This window comes from Pyrus communis, chromosome 11 (genome assembly GCF_963583255.1).
Source record: "Pyrus communis chromosome 11, drPyrComm1.1, whole genome shotgun sequence".
NCBI lineage: Eukaryota > Viridiplantae > Streptophyta > Magnoliopsida > Rosales > Rosaceae > Pyrus > Pyrus communis.
In genome coordinates, this window is record NC_084813.1 from 20,330,037 (window position 1) to 20,347,202 (window position 17,166).

A 17,166-nucleotide genomic window follows, 5' to 3' on the forward strand; every position below is an offset into this window, starting at 1 on the left:
TTTAGCTAATTAGCAATTTCGGAAATGATCAGTTTCCCTTATTCTATTTTACATCAATCATACTGTAAGCTGGAATTTTTCGAATTCCGGCATCCACCGTTGCTTTCCTCGCAGCAGCAGCAGCAAGATCCAATCTCTCCATCCCAGCATTAATGTTCGACAAAACAACATATCGTCCGCAATGTTGTGGCTGCAATTCAAGCGGTTTCTTCCCAACTTCATTTCCCAGCTCAGCAGTCCCATGGATCTTACAAGAACCTAAAATAGCTCCCAACACAGAGGCATCGGGGCATGCTCTTAATAACTTCAGTTGCCTCCCAAAACAGTCCTGCTCTGCCCAAGAGGTCAACCACACACCCGTGGTGTTCCATTATCGGCTCAATCCCGAAATCATTGGACATTGATCTAAACAATTCCAAACCAAACTTCACCGGTTTTCCACGAGCACAAGCCGTGAGAACTGTGACAAATGTGACCTCATTAGGCTGCAAGTTTTCCATCTTCATTTTTTCAAACAAGTCCAAATCCTCCCTCTCCCTACCATTCAAAGAAAGTGCTGAAATCATTGAATTCCAAGTACAAACTTCCTTAACTACCATTTTCTTGAACAAGTATCCAGCGCTTGTCAAACAACCAGTCTTCCCGTAAAGATCCACCAACACAGTCCCCAAAAACGCAGTCAATTCGATGGTATTCCTAATAACATGCCCATGTATTTGCTTTCCCCAATAAATAGATCCCGACCCATCTAAATTAGCACACAAAGAAAAAACACTAACATAAGTAGCTTCATTCGGCTTCACAAAACAACCAATCTCATCTTCATAATTCACCATCATCTTAAAAAACCAAATTCCCTCAGTAAAATACCCATTTCTCCTGAACCCGTTGATAACGCTTGTCCACGAAACCACGTCCCTCGCCGGCATACTTTCAAAGAGAATATTAGCGGAAACCATATCCCCATTCTTCCCAAACCCATTAATCATTGCATTGCGTGCAGCAACACACAGTTCAGAAATTTCCTCAAACACCTTACGCGCATCGCACAATTTACCCAGCTTGACATAGAAGCTCACAAACGAGGTCTGTGTAAAAGGGTCGCGCAAAACGCCGCATTTTACGACTTGGGTATGAAGCGGGGAGCCCAGGCTGGGCGATGAGGAGGAGGAAGAGGCGGCAGCGGCTTTGATGAGCGGAGGGATGGTGTAGCTGTTTGGAGGAGCTTAGTGGGCAAGCATGTGGATCAAGAGTAGGAGGGTCTTGCGGGGTTGGCGGAAACCGAGATGGGCTCTGATCGAAGTGTTGTAGAGGAGGGTTGGCATCCATTTGGAAGCGGAGGGTTCAGGGTTTTGGTTGTGGAGGAGAGGACTGTTCGTGATTAGGCGGGTATGGATTTGTTTAATTTGGTTTGGGTGTTTGAGGAAGCGTTGGAGGAGTTGAAGTAGAGACCAGGGTGATGAGTTTGGCATAACACCAATTCATGTGCATGGACTTTCGTCCATCTCATTTTCTTCTTCTCACGCCAAAAATTGTGCTTCCATTTTATCATATTGACAGTCTCCATTTTGCTTCTGTTTGTTATACAAACTACATCCAAAGAAATCGGACTTTGAGATCTAAAATGTATGAGTAAATACGCTTAACATCAAAAAGTTTAAATTCAAAATAGACAACAAGGGTTTTCCAACCGACAAGTCAATTCTAATCTGGCATGATGAGGATCATCTTTGCTACCAAAAATTAACAGCTACCTAATCATATTTAATATGATTATTAAATATTTTTTATCGTTATTCATATTATTTTGTTCTAAAAATATTTATTATACAAAATAAAATCATTTTTAATTGATTATTAAATATTATTTTACTGTTTTTATTACTTTTTCTTTTAAAAATATATAATATGACTAAATAAGAGAATTCTTATTAGCACTTCAAAATTTTCATTCTACACTCCTCACATGTGTATTTTTCTTTCTAATTATAGAAAGTTTGGAGTGCCAAATGAGATTTTTGGAGTGCTAATAACAATTCCCTAAAATAACAATGTAATTTGACGCCACTTATTACTACGGTCTAGTGATATTAGTCTTCACCCGTAAGTAAAAGGTCTTATGTTCGAGTCTCGCCAAAGGCGAATTTGAACCACATTATTGCTAATCCATTGTGAGGTTAACCTCACCCCCATCCTTTAATGTAAATAATATCGTTTGTTCAAAATAAAAAAAGTAATTTGCCATATAGGATGGAGAGCAAAACTTTAAAAAATGTCAAAGTGTCACATAAATTGTTAAATGTAAATTTTATAGTTAAAATTTGACTTTTTCTTGGCAAAGAGTCTAATTTTTTGTTTTCTTTCCAATGTAAAACTACATTTACCTATTTGTATCATTTCTCTAATAGAAGTAAGGTCCGCCAATGCATGTGGGTTCCATTTCTATTAGAGATGTTACAAATAATGATTCAAATATATAGAATAATCTATTATGGGTTTTTTTTATTAACACCCCACATATTGTTGAATACATCACATATAAAAGTTTATTGTTAAGTGGCTTATATACCTACCATTTAGGCCTAATAAAATTTTAAAAAGGAAAATTATTTTCTAAATACACCCCAAATTAATTTAGACATGTATTCTAAGATGTTTTTCTTCAAGATCTCAAAGTCACTCACCTCCTTCATTATATAACAAAACCCTAATCACTAGAAGCACAAAACGTTGATGGAAAAAGATTATTTTTCATCCTCATTCTGCAGATCTTCAATTTGCTTGATTATCTGGTAAGAGAAATTTTGGAATTGGAAAGAAGAAAAGGAAACTGGTTAGTTTAACGCCAGCAATACATTTTTTTACGTTGCAGGTGCAACCTAGAAGAACAAACCGATATAACACCGAATAGTTGTGCATGTGAATTCATATATATTCGAACATAGAAGGAACAATACAATGTTATCAAAGAAAAGATTGGTGGAAGGTATGGCTATTTAACCCCACCGAATGACAATGTTAATAAATTTTGATTTACAAAGTACATTGGTGGTGTATTAAGTATGTAGGGTGTAGTCAATAAAACGTGGGGTGTGAATAAAACAACCTATCCTTTATTTCTTTCTCTTTATTATTTTTATATTAAAAAACTAATGTAAAATGACTATTTTGTGACGTTAATAACATCTATATTCAACCACCATGGGGTTCTTAGTGGTTAGAGATGAATTTCAGGTCTGTCAACAACACGTCCTGGGTTTGCTCTTTAGCATGGGTGAATCGCAAGGTGGTGGGCAGGAAGAGACTGAAATGTCTCTGTGAAACTTCCCAGCCACCAAGAAAATGAACTGCCATGGAAAACTACTAATTGGTCTTCTTTTCAATATATCTACATATGAATAAAACATTGCTTGTCAACCAAAAACTAATAAAATTACTACTATACCCTTTAATATAGAACTGAAAGAAGATATTAGAAAAGAAAACAATAGGGGCATTAAAGTAATTTTGTACAAACAAGTTTTTACTGCTTTTTTTTTTCTTTCTAAACCTCACAACTATGTTACTTTATCAATACCTCTCAACCCCCTCTCTCTCTTTCCTAACTGCCAGCCCTTTTTTTTTTTTTGTTATGCCAGCCAACCAGTTAAAAACAAATAACTTCTCTCATAAAAAAAATTAAAAAACAGATATTTGAAAAATATATAATATATATTTCTCAACACACATAACGTGTGACCTTTGCTAGTGCCCAAAAAAATAACATCTCTATTCGGCTCCTTCCCCCTTGTACCTCTTCTTCTTCGTTTGTCATGGGCCACGAAATCACATCGGCCCAAACAATAATCCAAAACATCAAACGACGTCGAAAACGTGTTTAAGTGCGGTCTCCTTCCATCCAACAGTGAAGACCACAAACTTGCTGAGGGTATCGCTTCGCGGGGCGACTAAGTACCAAACTGCTGAAATTTTTAAAGCCCAACCAAAACCATCGATGCCGACGGTTTCAGTTGACGACCCAAAAATTAAAAAATAAATCTCAGTCGGTGAAGCAGAATGCTGACAACTGTCGCTGCTGGTAGTTTGCGATCAGCAGCTTCCCGAGCCTTCTTCTTCTCCAAAGCTCTCCCAAACTCCGCCGCCACTTCCTTCTCACTCGCACGGACGCTCTCTCCCGCCGCCGTTTCTCGCGCCTCCTTCCGCGCCATGGCCTCCGATTCTGCTGCCCCCTTCAACAAAATCCAAATCCAAAGAGACGACACCGTGAGTTTCCCTTTGTTTTTTTCTCTCCCTTCAGTAGTTTTATTGTTAAATTTCGTCGGATTTTGTGCGATAATTTTGTTTGACAATTTGGATTAATAGGAAATGGGAATTTGATGTTTTCATGAGTAAATTAGGAATAAAAAACACCCCATCAACTATAGGTACAGAAACACTTCAAGTGCTCGATTTTTTTTTTTTTTTATTGTTTTTGGAACAAACATATTATCTACGCTAAAGTAGAGAGTGGGCTTATCTTCGTAATAGACTAGTAATAATTTAGTTCAAATTCGTCTTTGACGAGAATCGAAAAACTCTCACTTACAAGTAAAGAGGAATATCAGTAGCGTAGTATTAAGTGGCATTTCAAGTGCTCGATTGGTAAAGGAAAAATTCATCACATATCTACATGTTATGCTCTAATTGATTCGTAGTTATGAAATTTATTTGGTGCCTTGCTCCATTACAAAGTTGGGTTTTTTTCCTTAATGTATTTGGAGGAATCGAGATCTCTTTGTGTCAAGTTTTCGGATTTCTTTGTGGCGGAGTAATTGAAAGAAACAAACTTTATGCTCTGGTTAGAAAAGTGTGACATCCAAGTTCGAATCCCCTGTTTAGATTAGATTAATTTAGTGTCGACAATCTATTGAATACAAAAAAAATAAACAAACTTCATGCAAATGGTTGGTAGTAACTCCCTCTGAACCTTATTTCTAATGTGTTCTTCTTCTGTGATCTAATGACCAGACATTTGATGCATATATTGTTGGCAAAGACGGCGCTCCTGGGATTATTGTGCTTCAAGAGTGGTGGGGTGTGGATTATGAAATTAAGAACCATGCTGTCAAGATTTCTCAACTTGCTCCTGGATTCAAAGCACTTATCCCAGAGTAAATTCTTTGAGCTTACGTTACCCTTTGCTAATATCATGTGTGTTCGTTGAATTATTTGCAATATTTGAATGTTAAGTATCTTCTTGCTTCTTTTTTTGTAGCTTGTATCGGGGGAAGGTTGGTTTAGATGTTGCAGAAGCTCAACATTTGATGGACGGTCTTGATTGGCAAGGCGCTGTAAAGGATATCCAAGCTTCTGTTAATTGGCTGAAAGCAAATGGTTCGAAGAAGGTGTGGCATGGTTTGCTTCTAGTTTAATTTTATCACAATTGTCTTAATAGCTATGAATTGGGGCTGGTCTGGTTTAACGGTGTATATATGTTGCGGAAATATGATACTACAAAGATGCAAAATACATGTATTCAGATATTTTAAGCAAAAACTGTCCCATCAGTTAAGAAACAAAATTACATTACATAATCTCTCAGTTATTTCAATGATGCATTGCCATTTTTGTATGATTTGTTTTAAGGCATAACCTTACTCTGGTAAGTTTTATGCCTAACGTTGTATTATAAGAGAAATCACCACAGAACAGTTAGGCCACTGTATATCTTATAGAACAATTATGTAAAATTAGTCGGTACTAAAATTTGAACTTGACCTTTCTCTTTCTATATACATAGAAACTGTTTTGACTCAATGCAGTTCTTACTAGCATGCCATGATCCGCAAAATATGGTAAGATTCTGCCATGTTTATTAAATCAGTCCTCCTTCGCATCCGTAAAATTTATGGTGATATCAATCAGTTATGATATGAATTTTAGAAAGTAAACTCATTTGCTAAATTAACCTATTGTTTAATTAAAATAGGTGGGTGTTACTGGATTTTGCATGGGTGGTGCTCTCTCAATTGCAAGTTCTGTTTTGGTCCCTGAAGTTGATGCTGTTGTTGCATTTTATGGTGTGCCGTCATCAGAGCTTGCAGACCCTGCCAAAGCTAAGGCTCCTGTTCAGGCTCATTTTGGAGAGCTTGATAGTTTCGTTGGCTTTTCAGACGTGACGGTATTGAATTTTCGTCTGCATCTTTCATCTTAATTAGTTTTAGCCTCTTAGGTACCTTCTATATAAGGCTTTTTTTTGTCCTTAGCTGAGTTGCTAACGCCTAATGGCTGCGTATTAGGGGGCACGTGAGCGTAACATTGTATAGTTGATACCACAATAATCTTTGGCCATGCATGTTCTGGAACCCTCATTTTCTCCTTGTTAGACCTATGTGAAAACCCACGTAATGAATGGCCCGTATCTTTGCATTCCAAGAAGTGATGCAGGGATATGGTCCCGTGATTTCAGTGCACTTATCCTTTGTGGTTTAGACATTTCCCTTCAAAAGAAGCTCTTGTGATATAAGGTTGTGATAAGGGAATCTGGCTTTCCCTTGATTTTTCATTTCTGTATGTGCAAGTAGACCTTGTGCTTCATCCGTTACTTAATTCCATGTGATAATCAGATGGCATTAGTTTTGAAATGATGAAGGGCGATCTTTTTCCTCTTTAAGTACCTTTCCCTGAAATTATTGTCGAGCTTCGTGCTTTCAAATCCTTATAGTATCAGCTGTTTAGCCATTTAGAAAGGGAAGAAATTCACAAAAGTTGGATATTGGTAATATATTGAGTAGTGCTTCTATACTCAAAGCAATATGTGCATAAGGGTATGCATAACATGAACCGTTTGAATCACTTGTACAATTGCTTGTGCCGTTGGCAATGCAAAGGCGCGTGCATTCTTAAGCACATAAGATGATTGTACACCTGATTTTACCGCTACGATGATTAATTTCTGAATTACTTTGAGGACTATATCCTTAAAAATGAGTACTAACAAAGGATTACTTATGTTGATATTTTGATCTTGATTTTCAGGCTGCCAAGTCTTTGGAGGAGAAGCTGAAAGCATCAGGAATCCCTTACGAGCTGCACATTTATCCCGGCAATACCCATGCGTTCATGAATAGGTCTCCAGAAGCTGTGAAGAGGAGGAAGGGCATGGGATTGGCTGATGAGGATGAAGCAGCATGTCAGCTGGCTTGGTCTCGCTTCCAGTCATGGATGTCTTGTTATTTGCTCGCTTAAGTTTTTATTAGTGTAGTTTTATATGTCCGACACTCCGACATATGATGCTACTTTCCGGTTGCTACTACATGCAGCAGGGTGTCCTATCCAGACTTATGTCCTATAAAATAAGGGTGCTGATACACTTGTAACTTCCTAACTTAATGGTTTGGCTAGCAATACTATGTGATCTTAGTAAGTTCTGGTTTCCTTAATGGTTTGAGTAGACTTATGGCCTTCACCATCGCTGCTGCCATCACCCAACCACGAGTCACCTACCATCATCATCACCACTACCTTCCCATGGCCATTACCAGCATGACGTTCTCATTGCCATAACCGCCGACACCAACACATCACCACCTCTACTACCACCACATTTTTATGACCATCACACACATTGCCGCTGCCACCGCCACCGCCACCTTAACACCACTGATGCCATTACCACCCCCTCCACCTTCACCACCGCTACCACCCCCAACATTATCACCAACACCACCACCATCACTAGCGCATGTGTCAACAACTCGTGTAGATTGCCACCACCGCAGCCACTTAAGCACTATTGATGCCACCACCATCCCCTCCACCTTCATCACCACTACCACCATGTCATTATCACTGACAACACCACCATCACTAGCGCATGTGTCAATAACTCGTGTAAATTGATGACTGTATATGCACATTAAACATGATACAAATTTCTATATAATTTGAAGAAGACATGAAACAACGCAAATTCTAAAAAAATGGAATTTCGTTATTTTTAATTTCCATCATTTAAGAATGGTCTTCAAACGTCTCATTCAACAGATGATAAATTGTGACTTTTGTGTTGTGTGGCTCAACATGTATGTCAAGGGGTAACGTGTGAGAAGTTGCAAACATTAAACGAAAGGATAATACTAGTGGGATTAAAATTTTAAATCAAATAATGTGTCACCAATAGAAAATAAGCACGTTAGTTAATACTTAAGTAATAATCTAATTATCAATAACCATTCATTTGGTTTACAAAATTTAGTTTAAAATTTTGATATCCTTGACATTATCCTAAACGAAAAGTAGGGCAGATAAAGCTTGGAAACATGCATGTGAGTTGCAAGAGCAAGTTGAGCAAAATGTTGAATGTTTTAATTATGGGAGAACCAGACTCCTTAACTAACGCTTGGACTCACTCCATACCAACATTTAAATGTTAATCAAATGGAATGCAATGGACCACATCCATCCTTTTTGCCACGAATGACTTTAGTTTCCTTGCAAAATGGGATTTACATGACGAATTGGAAATTATTTGCAGAGAGAGAAAGTGTTGGATCTTCACATGTTTCACGCCTCACTGGCATATGAATGTAAATACTAAAAAGATGAAGCCTTGTTAATATTTGGATGTGAATGAAATATTATGCTACTTGAACCCACTTGATTCCTAGCTACATGCACATAAGAACCCTAATTTGGGTCTTTAGGTCTAGGGTTCTTTAGGTCTTGTCCTTCTTTTTTTCGGAATGAGGATCATCTCCGGATCTTCTTTGTGAAGATCCTGGGAATTCTCATATCGTGTTCGTTCATTATATATCATGTGGTCAGTTTTTGTCATGTGTTGTTCATGTTGGAAATTTTGAGTAGAAATTTCATTGTCCCACATTGGCCATTCCTAAAATGTTTCCTCACTTTATAAGGTTTTGTCCCCTATAGAAAGTGATTGGAATGATAGGTCTTGGAGAATAAAATTAGGCTCACCCTTGGGGTTGGGCTTTGGGGTGTACTAATTAATTATCAAATAATGGACCTCGGGCGTTCAGGCTCTGAAAATTAAATTATTTTTTATTTGAACATACTCATTTTTTCAGATGAAGTCTGAAATCAAAAATAGCAGAGAGCACAGCACCCCTCTAAAGAGATGTCTCCTAACAATCATATCTCATTCTCATACATGTTGCAAACAGGCATAATCCCACTATATATACATTCATCTGCACGACATTTAGAACACAAAAAATACAATTCTTCTTCTATAATCCAAAACATCCTTACTGAGAGAACCACATAAAAATTTGTCAGAAGTCAAGTTTTCCAGTGCTATAATTCTGACTTGATTGTTGAATTCTGGTAAAGCAGACGTCTGTAAAACTACAAGCACTGATTAGGGACGAATTTTCTGTTTCAAGGACAAGGCAGCACACAAGCCTCGATCTTCAATATTTCTGTTTAATATTATTTCATTGTTCATACTCTGTTAATTTCCTATTCGCATTTATTATTTATTAGCATATATAAGTATATCACACATTGTTGACATATATCCAACAGTTCATATTTAATTTTAAATAAACAGTTTTAAAATTATTTATGACCGCTCGATGTACGATGAACGGACACGATTTGAGGATCCCACAAAGAAGATCCAAAAAGGATCCTCATTCTTTTTTCTTTCCTTTTTTTTTTTTTTTTTTTTTGTAACGATTTTGGCATTTTCTAAACCCTAAACCCTAATTTAGGTATTCCAAGTTTCCAACCCTATCTTTTGGCACCTTCAACGCTAGTGTACAAGATTATGAAATACTTTATTTGGAGCTTAGAAGCTAAATGGTATAGTTAAACTCTTTATTTTGAATTAGTTTTCGGGTGTTTGTTTTTTGTTGGTCAAAGTTTTCGGGTGTTTATTGTCAAGCATATACTTGCACATTTGTATCACTTGTCCAACTTGGCTCCCTTAGATGTAATGAAAATTTCTTTCTTGTCTTCAAATTATAACACGACACATGAAAGAATCACTCACTAAATCACAATTAGACAAGTTTAATTTTACGGACATATTAAACTGTGATTTGTCTATAAGAAAAAATGACTAATCACATATTAGTTGAGTATATACTCTTCACGAGTCTTGAGCGTTAACAAGTCGTGAATGTGAACTTGTGACGATGACCATTCAGTTGTCTAAGAAAGGCAAAATTATTGAGAGAAGACTTGAGACTTTATGTTATGGTTCATATCAAGAACAAATATTTAATTTTATTTACTTATTAACAAAATTAGTTGGATTTATGCCTAGCTAGTCATAACTAGTGGCTATGACCTCAATTTCTTTGCCTTTCAACATCGAAATTAAAGGTAATGTTAAAGAGACTAATTTTATAAATCAAATTATGTGGACATTGATGATTGGATTATTACTTAAGTGTTGATTAACGTGCTTATTTTCTATTGGTGACGCATCATTTGGTTTAAAATTTTAATCTTCCTAGCATAACCCCAAACTTAAACCTACAATTAATAATTTGTTCATATTACTATGTAGTTCGGATAGTTGAAGAAAAATTGGTTAAGCTTAAAAATCTCTTCCAAAACTTAGGTCTGGTTTGGTATTGCTGTGCTTTGAAAAAAATAACTGCTGCTGTGCTGTGAGAATAAGCAGCTGTGAAATAAAGCAGTAGAGTGTTTGGTAAACTTTTTTGTAAAAGCGCTTTTGAAAGAAAAAGCAGTATTATAGTGTTTGGTAAACTTTTATGTAAAACAGATGTGAAAAGAAGCCCATTTTTCAAAGCTAGGTTTTGCAACTTCTTGTTTTTGGCATTTTTTACCCAAAACTATGAAAAAAAACTAAAGCTGAATGTTTACCAAACACAAAACAGCTCCCAATTTTTTTTTATACCAGCTTTTTTTAGAATCACCTCAATATCAAACCAACATTTAGTCATGCATACATAGGGTTGCTTGTTTGTACAGAAATGACACAAGCTCTAATCAATTTACAGTACAGGGCAAGATTGAATGGGGGGACAAGTTTTCTGTTAGGTTGACAATAATGATGGGTTTCATATAAACCATTGAATGAGGATCTCTCCAGATCTTCTTTGTGAGGATTTCGGAGATCCTTCAATCACATCTATTTATTGTACATCGTGCGATCAATTTTCGAAAGATACTGTTTATATTTAATTTTAAATAAAAAAATTTACAATGATTTCTGATCGTACGATTTACAACGAACGGATGGATTGAATGATCCTTATGATCCTCACAAAGATGATCTGGGAGAGGAACCTCATTCTAGAATTCGGTTCCTAGCTGGATCCTCTTTGTGAGGATCTTTTAATTCGTGAATCGTGTCCATTCATTGTACATTGTGCGGTAAAAAATCATTTTAAATTTTTTTATGTAAAATTAAACACAAACACCTAACAAAAAATTGACAGCACGATGTACAATGAACGGACACAATTTACTGATCTCCAGGATCCTCACCAAAAATTCAGGAGAGGACCCTGTTGGTTCATTCTAAACCATGGACTTGGATTGTCTGCCCTCCCCATCCCATACCCTTCTATTTCTGTGATCACGGTTAAACCACGTCAAATGTTGACATGGTTTAACCGTGATCACAGAATATACACGTCAACATTTAACGTGGCTTAACCGTGACTATAAAAATAGAAAGGTATGGGATGGGGAGGGCAGACAATCCAAGTCTCTAAACCATTGACTCTAATACTATGCGCTGTCTAAAATCAGCAGAGATCCATATTTCTTCTTTTGATATATATATATATATATATATGTATGTGTGTGTGTGTGTGTGTGTGTGTGTGTGTATATATATATGTATAGTTTGCTTGTTTCAATGGTCATCAAATTGCTCTGAATCTTGAGAGAAATTTATTTGAAAAGTTTGAAAACTGATGAATAATTGGATATATATATATATATATATATATATATATATATATATATATCTATTGTTGACTAACTACATTAATTAAATTATAAGAAAGAAATTAAAGGAAAAATATATAGTGTGTTAATTTAAGGCATTGTGCTGATAGTTTAATTAACTTTGGAAGTTTTGGAAAATGAAAGCGATCGATGCCTTAATATCTTTTCCCTTCAGGCAGTAGTTTATATATATACTTAATTAGCTCCTATATGAATTAATTATATAAATATATATATATATATATATATATATATATATATGTATAATCTAAGAAGATGAAATGATTTTATAATTGATTAATTTATTTAATATATGATCTTTGATTTTGGCATATCCCACGCTGCAATTTTATAAGGTTTGTTGTATGGTCGTTATAAAGGTGGTAGGTGCAGGCATAAACTCATCATCAGTCAAGTCTTCTCTCCAGCAACCCAGCTAACCCAATAGTTTATGACCTAATTTGTAATATAATGTTGCTTAATATTTTCTTATGTTTTATTTTCTGCGTGCTTTATATGGTCTGCTAATGTTGAACAAATCCTTTGTCAGTAGTCAGATATGAAGATACCATAAAAGGAACGGCCTTCAACGTAATTTGATTCTGGTTTGATTGTTTCTTAAGCTCAAGTAGAACTGCACTGCGCAACGGTGGATCCAACCCTAGTTTGAAGAAAGAACTTAGTAGTTGACGACCTAACTCTGGGGATCTTGATTCTTTCTTTCCGCTTTACATGGGAGGAGAATAAGACTAGAGTAGTATGTGTAGTTTGTTTAGCCTAATTCTTTCTTTCTAGTTGTTTTTTTTCATTGTACAGTTGATTTGATTATTCATCAAATAATATAATATCGATTCTCATAATATAAAAAATAAAACAAATTAGTCATATCATTTCTCATCAGCATGCATGCGGCTTCTATTTCATTAGTAGACATGGTTAATTATGTAAAACTACCCTAGAATTAACTAATCCAATCTCTTCCCTAAATCCTACGATCCTCAATCACAGAATTAAGGTCTCACTCATGTCATTAATTACTTCAATTATATTCAAATGAAGTAGGTTTGGCTTATGCAATTCGATCGTCACTCCTTTTACTAGTAGTTTGCCTTACCTTAATAAATCGAGCAGTTAATTGCTTTTTAATGAACTACAAAGATAAAGTTGAAGTGATCAAATTATGTTTAGGGTTTGTCCTGTGTAATTTAAACGGTATTGTGGAGTGGTTGTAAGAGATATGCTGTGACACCAGCAATAGGTGAAACAATTTAGAAAGACTGACTGAAGTATATATACATACATATGATCCATCTGCAATACAGCACTAAATATGCATGCATGGGATTTCAAATTATGTACTATATTAACCGACCATATGTGACCGCAAAAGTAGCTTTAAACACAAGGTGACCAACAGACCAAGTAATTATTCTAAAGCGCTTCTGAAGTTGCCTTTTGGCTTTTGAACACAGATAGAAAAATGCACACAGATGAGAATATTGAAAAAGCAGTTGCATGAACTACTTTTGCCTCCGCGCATAGCCGGCATGCACGTTTTCTTCTATTGCCAGCTACAAATTTAGTAGCAGTAGTCAATAATTTACTGACTACAAACAAAAGAATGGCTTACATACGCAATGAGCTAATTTGAGTCTTGGACCATAAAAGAAAAGAAAAGAAAACGAATGAGCTCAGCTCTCTTTTCAGACTCGCCATTATAGAATCTAGAAAAAAAAGATTGGAATGCTTTTGTGGAAAGCTCATTTGTTTATAAGCAATGCGTTTTTTGTAATTAGAAGCACAATTAAATGAATTAATTAAATCTCAAGTGTTTTTGTAATCCATATTCCTTAACAATCTTTAAGTTTTCATTTGAGATTCCTCATGTAAGAAGCACTTCTGTATATAAGAATATTTGTTAAATGTGTGTTTTAGATACTGATCTCAAAGACTTATATTAATCAAGAATTAAATTGTTTTATGAAAAAAAAAAACACTTGGAAGTGCATCTTAGCATAGCACTTAAATATATTTTCTAGAGAAGCACATGTATATTACACTTACATGTCCAAAATCGCTTCTAAATTTTCTGTCAAAGTCTACCACGAACACTTTTGATTATCTAAAAACTCTTCATACCCATTCTTAAACCAGTAAAAAACAAACCTATGCCCATTGGAAACAACATTCACTAGCGTGGCTAATAAGCTGCTACTTTAAAGTGACTAGAACGAACTCGATTATATGAATCACGTTTTAGTCCTGTAATTATAATATGCACAAATACAACCTTTTATCAAAATTTCTGAACTAGATCTATGGTCGACAAAATCCTATTCAGTTCCCTTTGGACAGCTGCCGCCACCTTTTTTCATTGGACCCTATTTGGTTTTCAAACGAAATATGTTGTACCACCCATTACCAGATCTCTTTCTTAACTAGATTGCTAAAAAACTACTATCCAAAATTAATATAAACTCATGTGTAAATTGCTAAAAGTGGAACTTTAATTTCAAAGAAGATTGTGGTTTTTCTAATTTGGTTTTGTACCGGAGAAACTCTTTTTCAATCAGTGATATCATGTGGTAACTATCTAACGGACGGATAATGTATATTATTTGAATACATCACAATTGCTTATGTATGTCAATACTGGTGTCACGAAGATAACATATTAGTTTCAAGAGAGTCTCTCAAAACTATATATAAACTTGTACCTTTTGATAAAGGAAAATTATTACAAAGTCACATGAGTCACGTCCAAGTAGTAAGTAGACATAACTTGGAGTTGAATTAATGAAGAGTGTATATATAGAGGATGTGGCATATGCAAATTGCAGCTGGTAGAGGAAAAGATGGACGACCCATTTTGCTCTTTTTTGACGACTTTACGTGCCCTTTCAAATAATGCCGCCCCTTTCATTGACTAGAACTGAAAAGGCAATTGTAACATGCATGATGCAAGAGTGGAGAACTGTGGGCAAACATTACTTATTTGATTTGGTAATTAAACATGTCTGATGTTACCCTTTTAAGTTCATGGAAACACCTTTTTTTCTTTTTCTTTTTTTCTTTTTTTTAAGAAAACCTCGGCGGTACGAGGTAAAACATTGTATTCTTCTCCTTGGTCGCTCCAGACACGTTGCAATAATTGTATTCTCCGATTGCAAAACATGGTTTTCCGTTACTCTCATACATTTTGAGGAGGGAATGTTGTTGCTGACAAATTAGCCAATTTAGGGCTTCTCTCATCTTCACTTTTTTGGCATTCCGCTCCTCCTATAAGGATTCTTCCTCTTCTACACTCAGATTTTTTAGGCATGCCAGCCTACAGGTTTGTCTCCCCTTCTTGATGTGTGATTTCCTTTTTTACCTAATCTTTTTGGATTTCCTTTTTCCTTTTTCAGTTTGTCTTGCATGTTCTTACCTTTTAAGGTTTATAGAGGGGTTTGGGCATATGTCCACCCAAATTTTTTTTTAAGTTCATGGAAACACGTAGTAGAATATTGTTGCACTATGTTTAATGTGTAATTATATGGTAAAATATAACCACAAAAAGAATTAATCATGCATTAGTGTTAACTACCTCTTAATCATGAAAGTTTCAAAAAATGGCAAACTAGATTTTGTTTGTTCAAATGGGGTAATTTGAAATTTATGGAACATGGTATTGTGGTAATATAGAGAGGGCTAAATAGTTATGTTACACTTCAAAAAAAAAAATAGTTATGTTATACTTTTTTTTTTAATTATTATAATGAATGAAAATAAAACAATTTTTTTTTTCTACCTAGTACTACCACATCGTTAACCATGGGCAGAGCCACTTACGGATCAGGATGATCTAAAACCATATCTACCCTCCGAGTACTTTATATATATATATATATCAAAATGAGAGATTTGAATTTAGAATTTAGAGTGCAAAAAAGAAGAATAAATTTCTCCATCTACCCTCCCTAATTCTCCCTTTCTCATAGATCTCTGCCTCTTCTTCCAAATTCAGATATATATATATATATATATATATATATATATTACAAAAAGAGAAATTTGAATTTAGAATTTTGAGTGCAAAAAAGATGAATACCCTAAAATTCCTCCATTTACCCTACCTAATTCTCCCTTTCTCATAGATCCCTGCCTCTTCTTCCAAATTCAGGGCCCTTGGTAGTGGAGATAGATCTTCCTCCTCTATAAGTCTAACTCCACCATTGTCTTTAACTACATTTTACATCTTTTATATTTGGATTGACTTTGAAAATGGGTTACATTATTTTAATTATCACACATTACACCATCAGAGTTTGAAATATATCAATATAGGATAATATCATTTGTTTAAAAAAAAAAAAAAATATATATATATATATATATATCAATATATGCCCTATGGTTATTTGATTGTTTGGTCCCTTGTTAATCTAATGAGGTAGAAACTTAGAACTCATTCTTAGTTGATGTGGAACCATACTTGCACCAGGCTTATGAATCAAAACTAGTCATCACGGAGCTATGGTTCCTCCCAAAGCAATATATGCTTTGTATTGCAAAACAACAACCAATCACACAGTTTGATTCAAATGGTTCAAGTGTATATCTTACATAGCCTACAAACGAGTATCCCATCTGTTATTTCATCAAGCTAACAAAGTACAGTATAACCACAGATGGATAAATATAATACTAATACGATTTTAAAAGCATAACGCAAGAAAATTGAAACCCTTGTTCTTCTAATTTTTCTTTGTTGGAGACTTTTTTTTAGTCTAATAATTTAGAATTTACTTCTTTATCGCACATACATACAACTGCATGCGTGTATAGACACGCCAAACAGCCTAATATATCAAGCCAAATACACACTTGCGTATTCGACATGCAAAATATCTTATGCAATAATCTTCACTGGAATCATGTCCATGAGTTTTACCACTTAGAACCATTATCACGTTGTCTTTTTCAATAACAAAAAACAAATAAAGAACAAAACAAAGCCCAAGACTCAAGACTCATGAACAATTATTTCCAAATTTTAATTATTATTCATGTTTTTATATTTATCATTTTAATATTCTTGGATCCGGTATCAACAAAATACAACCAAAGGATTGGGTCCATTTGAGAGGACGGAGTCAACCCGTCAACTCTGCTCCGAATGACGTCATGGTTCGGTGTCTTCAATCTGGAGAGTCCAGCAATCAGCAATCAGTTTATTCCGCATATAGAGAA

General features: G+C 35.2%; 1 protein-coding gene and 1 pseudogene across 1 annotated transcript; one reads left to right on the forward strand and one right to left on the reverse strand.

Annotated features, from left to right (window-relative positions):
- On the reverse strand, positions 1-1,496 carry LOC137749277 (putative pentatricopeptide repeat-containing protein At1g10330; annotated as a pseudogene).
- Positions 1,497-3,950: 2,454 nt separating this feature from the next.
- LOC137707846 (uncharacterized) lies at positions 3,951-7,405 on the forward strand. Its single transcript, XM_068446774.1, has 5 exons — positions 3,951-4,263; positions 5,008-5,150; positions 5,255-5,384; positions 5,969-6,160; positions 7,018-7,405. The coding sequence occupies exons 1-5, from the start codon at positions 4,057-4,059 to the stop codon at positions 7,225-7,227; spliced, it is 882 nt and encodes a 293-aa protein (XP_068302875.1). The 5' UTR covers positions 3,951-4,056; the 3' UTR covers positions 7,228-7,405.
- Positions 7,406-17,166: the final 9,761 nt, after the last annotated feature.

Coding starts and splice junctions, on each gene's coding strand:
- LOC137707846 (XM_068446774.1), top strand. CDS start 4,057: ATGCTGACAACTGTCGCTGCTGGTAGTTTGCGATCAGCAGCTTCCCGA. Junction 4,264..5,007: donor AAATCCAAAGAGACGACACC/GTGAGTTTCCCT, acceptor TCTAATGACCAG/ACATTTGATGCATATATTGT. Junction 5,385..5,968: donor AAGCAAATGGTTCGAAGAAG/GTGTGGCATGGT, acceptor TAATTAAAATAG/GTGGGTGTTACTGGATTTTG.